Here is a 9,675-nt window from a genome sequence, read left to right on the forward strand (position 1 = left end):
TTTATGATGTTGTGTTGCTCGTTCAGTGGTTGTTGGACCTTAACACTGTGTTTCCTGACAGGGTCTTTTGCTAGCTAAGTACTTTGTTTCCTTGTACTTGGAATAACTCAAGAAGCTTTTTAAACAACTGGTTATCGCTTTTAAACTGTCCTTATGGAATCGTAAACTAGGTAGTAACCAAACTCTTATTGGATTTTCTCCAGCATCTAAGAGGCAAAAGGGATTTTCTCGGCCCAGCCTCTAGCCGTTAACTAGAATGCCATTCTACATTCAATATGAACTGATGTTGATAGCCGGCCACAGTGTAATTGAAAACTAAATTACCGAGAGGATCAAGTGGAATATAAAACGTCACATATACGGACTTAATTTGCATTGCGTTCAGCCATGAAAGGAAAACACTGCATAAATTGAGACAAACGCGCAATATTTTTCTGCACACTTTAGAAGTATCAAAAAATACGAAAAAATAAAATAATTATTTGCTTAAAAATGTTACACTTGACTTGTTTATAATCCATGTTATTTTACCTGCAATCTGCGCAACACTATTGGAATTTCGGAATACATCAGAGAGTGGATTTTAAAGATTAGAGAACAGAGGATGTGTTTATACAAAATGATAACTCGTAGAGTCTTATATCTAATTCCGTGCAATTATTTCTTCTGGAATTGTAGTGAAAACGTGCAAAACATAAACATAATAACGTACTACAATAACAATACGATGTGACCGCACTATAAATACTGAACAAAAGAAGTGCAAATGTAAATTCGTGAAAAACAGTACTGTTGTAGCTATCTTGTCTCAAAGACTTGAGGATTTAACATGATAATAAAATTATGTCGGTGTCCTCGTTAGATGGAATTAACAACAACACTTCAAGAGAGCAAGAGTCTAGCGGTCCATTTCAAATATCCGAATATGTTCAGGTTATGATCATCGTGATGTATACAATTGTCATATTAATTGCAATTGGTGGCAACAGTATTGTCTGCTATTTGGTTTACGCCTACAAAAGAATGCAGACTGTACCAAACTATTTCATTGTCAACCTTGCCATTAGCGATATTATCATGGCCTTATTCTGCATTCCGTTCACATTCATCGCCAACTTGATTTTGAACTACTGGCCGTTTGGAGAAGCACTCTGTCCAGCGGTTTTATACATTCAAACCGTTGCAGTGTTTCTTAGCTCATACACTCTAGTGGCAATGAGCATAGATAGATATATTGTGATAGTACACCCATTTAAATCCCGAATATCTGTGAGACAAACGGCGCTTACCATCTTCGCCATATGGGTGGTGTCATTTACTATCCCATTACCCACCTTTATCAAATCAAGAGTCATATACCATTCCAACACCAGCGGTCAATGTCGGGAAGAATGGGGAAACAATACAGAACAGTACACATACGGTCTTTCTCTAATGATTCTACACTACTTTGCACCTCTTGCGCTACTGCTGTTCTCATATTTAAGAATCGGATACACTATATGGAGAATGAACATTCATGGCACGGACAAGAATAAAAGAAAACTCCAGTTGGCAAAAGCAAAGAAGAAGGTGAGTTGAAAATACGCTTAATTGTCTGAGAAAATGTTTGTCATTTCAAGGTTGTAACATCGGATGCTTTTATTTAGCCACACATATTAAAAATACCTAAACAAAGAATTGATACAAGCTTGCTCATCATTTAGATGTTTTACTGTTATCTTCGTTGATCTCAGTTTTAACGCACTAGTGAATTGAATTTATTACACTGTGTATATCATTGATCATCGCGCTCGTTGAATGAATTTTGAGTTACATGACAAATAAGAAAAAATCTAATTTCGATTCTTTTCAATTGACCTTCTAATTGGCTTCAAAAGTATTATTCCTAAAAATATATTAAGTATTTTTTTTTAACTTCTTTCTTACGGAAAACTGTCAGGTTGATCTTGATCCGTTGCAAATATGGCGTGATCACCTACGGCATTGTCACGTGATTTCATTGATAACAATACTAAATTCGGATGCGCTTGATTTATATTGTTATCCCGATTAACGCAATTCAAACTGTGTTTGAACATGTGTTGAAATGTCCTCATTAAGGTCCACTAATTTCAACGACTTTGAATTTAACCATTCAAAATATTCACGTTTTGTTAGAAACGCATGTTTTCAAACATTTGCTATCTATGAGAGTGCCTATAAAAAGTTACTTGCATCAAATAAATCTACGTTGATGTTATTCAAAGCTTTAACTCTGTACTATGCAATGTCATTTGCCTTTGTAGCGTATATAGAATGTCAGAAAGCGTTTGATCTCTTAACCAGGTAAAAACAATACAAACAAGAACAATAATTACATTAAAATACCGAGTATGAAGTTAACATTTTGTATTTCATAACCTTGCTATGTTTATTTTTTTTTTCATTTTTTTTCCAGATGATTAAAATGATGGTTACAGTGGTCATTTTCTTCGCCTTATGCTGGCTCCCTTTTCATATAATTACATTGATTGGCGATATCAATCCGACAATTTACAACAACAATTATGTGCCCATTCTTTGGCTGTGCTTTCATTGGTTGTCTATGAGTAACAGTTGCTACAATCCAATGATTTACTTATGGATGAGCCCGAAGTTTCGAACTGGGTTAAAACTGGCCATGAGCAGTTGCCACCTTCGAAGGAAATCGAATACACCTTTAGATGATGATATCCATGAACAGATCCATGTGCTTTTTCCAAGACTAAGACTAGAAATTCAGATCGAGGAAAGTGTCATGAAAAATACAAGACCGCAACGAGGACATATTTTATTTGCGGATGTAAAGTCAAATGACCTGATGATACCACGCAGTATTCATAGTGACACGTAACATGAATCAGTACAGATTGATATATTATAATATATTTCATATATTGTTCACATGTATCGTATATTTTTATGTTACATCATTTTATATCTATACTTTTCATTCCCTGGAAAACGCTTATAACGAATATGAATTTGTGCAATTCCCTACAATAGTTTAATGTCTGGTGTCACTTGCACCCTATTCTTATATAATTTTATAAGTACGATATGAACAGAATAGAGATTGGAGATGTGCCGAGAAATGTAATCATTTTCTCATCAAACAGAAGAACTTCGTGGTGCTTTGTTTGTTTGTTTATAGTTTATATATTAATAACTTGTGTACGAACCAAATCCCATCAAGCTCTTTTGATTGTCGATTATGATTAAAGCATAGATATGAGTCAGTGTTAATTTGAAATGTTTGAATAAAATTAAAGCAATTTGTTTCTTCATGTAGGGCTTTTGAACGCTGAAATCGACGTGCGTCATTGAGAAAAGATGTCAACAAATCAACGAGTTAATGTTTAAAAATAGTTTGGACAATGGGAACTCCCATTTTTGGACTTTTCTCAAAGACATAAAATATTAAGCTGATGTATGATTTATCTAGCCCTTAAGTAAACTATTAAGGTATTTTAAATATAAGGCTCATTGCTTCACAATTAAGTATTTAGTCTTTAGTAAGTCCACAATGTCATGGTAGTACATACCTTACCATTCAACAATACATGGATAGTTTGTAATTACATTGAGTAAACAGCAACTTTTTCCATTTTTGCGTTGCTATGTTGACTGTGTTGAGGTATATTTATCGTTTAGCTAATTGCTTCACAATGCATAACCGTGTTAACAGTCTTAGTAAGTCCAGAATGCCATGGGAGTATATTTCTCGACTAGTTAAACATATGTCATTCAGCGATATATCTGAATAAAATATTCAACATACGTTACAATTCAACAATACAAGGCTAGTGTGTTACTATATTTAGACGATAAATTTGTCCCTTTTTTGCTTTACTGTGTTTGGCTTCTGATGGCAAGCAAGACAAAACATGAACTGTAATAGTGACAATCAGAAGCAATTATCTCGCCATTCGTACATATCAAGCTTCCAACGTTTTCACAAGTAACACACCAACAAATAACCACTTACCGTACAGAACGTTCTTTTTTGTCATAATGGTGATTATAATTGTTCCTATTTCGTCAATCGGGAAGTTATTTAGCAACGTGACGGCTTTATTTCTGAATCTGCCATTCAGCAGAAACAGATTGCTTCTCATTTCCTTTACAAAGATGTTACTGTCTCCCTTATTGCAAAAGACCTTTAAAAGCGTATTGTTCGTGAAAGTTTAAAATTTATAATATCATGTATCACTTGAAAGCAAATTATATGCCATATTATTTAATAAACGTTAATGCTTTTCAAAATCAGGAGAATTTCTTTGTCTACCATGTTGCTTCTTCCTCGATTACACTTAATATTGCTCGAACGGGTCAACGAACAATTGTTTTATTTCTGAAACTGAACAAAGAGATTGTATTGGCAGTAAAATCTCAATATTTACAAGCAAGTCACATGTATCATAACACTGTTAAAAGTGACTTTATTGGCTACGGTAATTATGTTCTACAATGTTAACCAATGTATCACAAATATCTATAAACGGGTTGTGTAAGATTACGGACGAAAATAGAATGTAATTCATTCTATTACTTTAATTAAAATTCCACAAAATGTATTAATGAGCAAATAATGTTCGACGTAAAATGTGAAGGTGGTTCCAAATGAGTGCTAAAACTCTTGTCCCAGACATTTTGAACAAAACCTGTGGTCTTAAATGAAGCCTTCATTTAATGTTAATGATTTTCGTAAAAAAAATGTGGTGGTTGAGTTTTGGAAAAACGCGTCTTGCATGTGGAATTGACAATGCATATTGAGTAGAAAAATCGTCATGTTAGTGCTTTAAAGCCTTTTCAACCTTTTTGGAACCTATGATTTTCCTCGTTCGTTTATGGGGAGGCTTTTTTGCACAAAGAGTGATGGCTTTAGGGCTGAGTGTGTCATTCATATTTGCTGGAATTATTTTTAAAAGTACTTTAGGTCTTATTCTATCTATGCTATTTCATATCATTATTGTATATGGTTTCATCGTTTGTGGTCTGTTGGTGGTGTATGTAAGTTTGTGTCTCTCGTTCAGTCGCGAGTAGTGTCATTTTGACCCTATGATTATGCTTCTGGATTTATATTTGAATTAAGCCTTCATGTACCCTGTGCTTTGACATCTTCGCAGACGACATTTTAGTCGAGTTCTAGATTGAATTGAATAGTTAGCTACACCTGATAACAGAGTTTGTTATCAGTGCCTTTCTCAAACACTCAATTGGCAGAATTTATTTGATAAGATATAAAAGGAAATTGCGTCTTTTTTCTGGAACTGATCAAATAAGATGAAGTGATTTACTATTGCTTTCATATGGCAACGAGTGTTATGTTTGCACAGTTGTAATTGTATCATACATATATCGAAAGGAGACGATGCTTAAGTTACATAGCAAAACCTTTAGACCGTACGGTGATGGCTATATACACTCCAAATCCTGTTTTTCTTTCTATTACCTTTGTAATATTTCCATCATAGCTGATAACGTAGCTTTCAATTCAATTTGCGGTTCGTTTAGAAAAAAGTTCTCTGATTTTTTTTATATAGTTGAGTATTCACTCGTTTTAGTGCAGTTTTATGCAACCCTACAAATCCTGTAATGCTTTCTATTACCTTTGTAATAATTCCATGAAATTCATTTATGAGAAAATAATGAAAATGTTCGGCGTTACGACGTTTAAACTCTTTAAACATATTATTTTTTCATTCAGCAATTGAAACACATGTCTTGAACCTATTTGGTGCCATTAAACTTTCATTACGTTTAATATAAGTGACATGATATTTTCTTTCCGGAAATAATGACATATTTGATTGAAACAACAATACTTTTTCTGCAGGAAATATGAGTGTTTAAAGAGTTCAATTTTTGTTCTGATATGAGTTCATAAGTGTATTAAACACTAATATTCGATTCTTTTTCAATTTTGTTTCAAATATTTTTTTGTACATTTAAAATGAATAACAAAATTCCAACGTTGTGTAACACAGCCGATGGACAACTTAGTATCAAGTTAAAATGGTACATAATGTTTTGGACAATTAACCAAATAGATTTAAATGTCTATGATATCAAAGTAAAAAAAACGTATGTCGTATTTGATTTCACGAGTGTCATAGCAAAACATATTTGCACGAGTGGTGAAGCCACGAGTTAAAAAAACCTTGTTTCTTTGATCACGAGTGGAATTAAAAACAATCTTACACTGAAATAACCATTTTCTGTTTCGTTTATATTTATTTTCGGAGTTGTGTTAGTAATTCAATTTATTTTCCAAAATAGCCCCTTTTTTAGAACAGTGTTTTTTTTTACACCGCTACCCATGGGACACCCCTCAAGCATACTTAAAACTGATGGCGTAGCTGTCAATTTTCTATTTCTTGTTCGTTGAGAAAAAGTTCTGTTATTATTTTTATATTCATTTTTCACTCGTTTTAGTGCATCTTCTTTATAAATTTGTATTGGTGCATCTATGTTTTCAAAAAATGACGTTCACATTTGTTATTTCACTGATTTCATCTTAAACAATAAAAGAAACATAGGATCTGTTACAAGTCGTTCGTTCAACGAGTTCATGAAATATGTTATTTAACGAGTTTTTGGCAAGCTTACTAACATATTAACTAGACTAGTTGGACAAAATTGTGTAATATATGACGAAGAGTGTCTAATTCTTTTAGGCACATGCTTTTCCAGTAAAAAACAAAAGCGACATACCTGTTTCACCTGCTCTAGTTATGAGAAGAATACCGCAAAGCAATGCCTTTTTCCGCTCTACATGCATTGTGATAGTGTAGTACTCTGAATAATTAAAACCACATAAAACAACATAAAACCCCATGCCTTTCAATTTGTTTATAAGTAAAATCAAACTATAAGACGACATCCAGTAAGAACTACAACGCAAACACTATAAATTGACCGTAATTTTCTATCTTTCAAAATGTGACGTTATACCCGGCAAAATGAACTAATAATTGATTGCATTTTCATGACGTTATTACCTTTTGAAACAAATTAAATGTCGCATGTATTTCACAAAATGAAGACGAAATATCACGTTCCCTCTTACGATTAATATGGAAAAATGTACAGCTGTATTCAAACAATTCCTTTACATGAGAAACGATAAACAAAACCAATAAATAAACGTATAACAATGCTTTATATTACTTGTGTAATACAATAGGTGAAATACATAAAAAATCGTGAAGTATGTATTAAACTGGAATCAGGGCATAGCGTGTGATGAGAATATAAATCAATAGAGAACAACTGTGTAGACCATCAAGAGTTTATGATTTGGTATGGATATTCTATGACTGAAAAAAGGTACTGACAAACTGTGATGGTTATTCGTTTTGACATACAGTGGATATTGCATTAATAGAAACGCGGAATTGTAAGATAACTGACTGCCCTCACAGGTAAATACAATGTTACAAAAAATGAATACAAGGAAAGACAACGGCTGCGGAAACTCCTGAACTGAATTGCCTTTATTAATTACATGTATACTTTATAATTTAAAATGACAATATGACGGCGCTGCGTTATTAACTATAAATGAAAGTATTACTCATGTTTGAACACATTTCATAAATCACACTTTTATTCTGTGAAAGAAAAAGATTGTCTTCGTGTCTGACGCCTACATATAGTCTTAGATATTTGTTAAAAGGTAATGAAACAATGACTTGCAGATGATGAATTTTGGAATGAAGTGAAACTGTTTTAGCGATTGTTCGGCTAAAATTAACTTATTTATATCAAAATGTACAATCATATTACTTTTTACTACGACCTTAACTTCGACTAAATAATTTATATAATATCATAAGACATGCCATAGTTGTGAACCAACGCCTGTGTGTAAAGGCATTGCTGAGACAACAAATAACGCACGTGCGAAAATTCGATAGCGATACGTTGTATAATAGAACCTTTATCCTGAGTTTCAGATTCAGAAAGGCGTAATACGTTTAAAGAAAGGCCCACAAATATTAATATTTTTTCCGGCAACATCTTGGTGAAAAGCGGCTGTCAGTCGTTAGCCATAAGATGTTTTTATACACAAGTTTAAGTACAAATCTGCTGGATTTTCTTTAAATCACGGCAAAACAATATTTTCGGCATGACTTGCTTTTTTACGAGGCAGTCTTTCGTCAATAAAAAGCTACAAGTATGTGAAGAAATTGCTGTAAACCTAAGTTACACTAATAGTTTTTATAAAGAAAAAGGTTTTACGTAGTCAACATCAAGCTCTAACAATTTATGCAAGTTCTAGTCGATCAGAATTTAGGTTTTAAACCTTTAACCCACCCCATGGTCAATGCTAGATTTACCTTTCTATTTAATTTGACTCGAAAAAACACTGAAAAGGGAAAATAAGAGACAATTATCAGCGTTTTCATCTAGGTTCAACACATTGGCACTACGACAGAAGACGCATTGGAGCAATTTCTACAACTTACCTTAATGCTGTTTCTTCAATGTTTGCCCGTTGATAAAACTAGTCTTTGTCATATTAGGTGAAAATTGAACAGACTTGTTTATGAGATTTATGATTATTTTGACACGAATGTCTTCAAGACAAAGATTCCGCGATATAGAATGCTCACAGACAGCCATGCAAATCCAAGCTATTTTCAGATTTAATTTGAAGTTCGCTAAATAGAAATAATAAAAATATGTGTCTATAATCGACAAGAAACGTAGAAATGAGATTGGTGTCTCCAATACTATATATATATATATATATATATATATATATATATATATATATATATATATATATATATATATATATATATATATACACGCTTTACTGGACAATAATAAATTATAATCGTATGTTGATAAGATATGGTCAGTGTTGCCGTTTGATATGGTACTTACTTTGATGACTCTTTAGGATTAAGTTTATTGCTTTGCACATACAAATATAATATCACTTAAGGTTGCTTTTTTCAAATTCACTGAATCATTGATTATTAGTTATATTTTGTATATATGGAAAAATTAGCCCGGCCGTGAAAAAATGGCATTAAATTCATATGTTTCGAGCGAAACTCCGCCATGTCGAAAACTACTGCACGACACAATGATATTTTGTGGGAAAGTGGGATTCTTGTTTAAAGCAAATCGTCTTTTACAGATATTTGTTACAAAATAATGAAACAATTTCAAGCGGTTGATCCTGACAAAGTTCTGAAGATATGTTAATGGCTATAAGTATGTATTTATTCATATGGGGATAATATTCCACAATTATAGCTAAGCTTTGATTCAAAATATGTTGTTGATATTGTGAAATGATACTCCTCATGGTTAAGAACGTCGCTGGAACAAATGTTGGCTTTTGTGAAAAATAAATGACAAGGTTGTATACTCTTACTTAAACTGGACCAATTATTGAATTATAAGATAATTATAAGGCCTTACATTGTATGTGACCTGTTGACTAAAACACGATATGCATCATCTACTTGTCATAACCAACTGTGTAATGCAGTGTGCTGACCACACAGTCCTGTAATCGGCGTACGAACAAGCCCTCAGGTCGGATTTTTAATGCGGAGCGGAAACACAAACAAGATCTATATGATTAATCAGACTTGGAAATTAAATAACTGTATTCTCGGAATATTAAAA

General features: G+C 32.9%; 1 protein-coding gene across 1 annotated transcript; it reads left to right on the forward strand.

The window, feature by feature from the left end:
• The first annotated feature begins 549 nt into the window (after window positions 1-549).
• LOC128223214 (RYamide receptor-like) lies at window positions 550-3,256 on the forward strand. The gene is made up of 2 exons (XM_052932508.1): window positions 550-1,572; window positions 2,441-3,256. Exons 1-2 carry the CDS (start codon window positions 844-846, stop codon window positions 2,873-2,875), a joined length of 1,164 nt encoding a protein of 387 aa, XP_052788468.1. The 5' UTR covers window positions 550-843; the 3' UTR covers window positions 2,876-3,256.
• The last annotated feature ends 6,419 nt before the right edge of the window (window positions 3,257-9,675 follow it).

This window comes from Mya arenaria, chromosome 2 (genome assembly GCF_026914265.1).
Source record: "Mya arenaria isolate MELC-2E11 chromosome 2, ASM2691426v1".
In the NCBI taxonomy this organism is placed as follows: domain Eukaryota; kingdom Metazoa; phylum Mollusca; class Bivalvia; order Myida; family Myidae; genus Mya; species Mya arenaria.

What these genes read in the sequence shown, in the direction of transcription:
- LOC128223214 (XM_052932508.1), top strand. Translation starts at nt 844, where the DNA reads ATGTCGGTGTCCTCGTTAGATGGAATTAACAACAACACTTCAAGAGAG. An exon ending in TGGCAAAAGCAAAGAAGAAG is followed by an intron (nt 1,573 to 2,440) that starts GTGAGTTGAAAA and finishes TTTTTTTTCCAG; the next exon opens with ATGATTAAAATGATGGTTAC.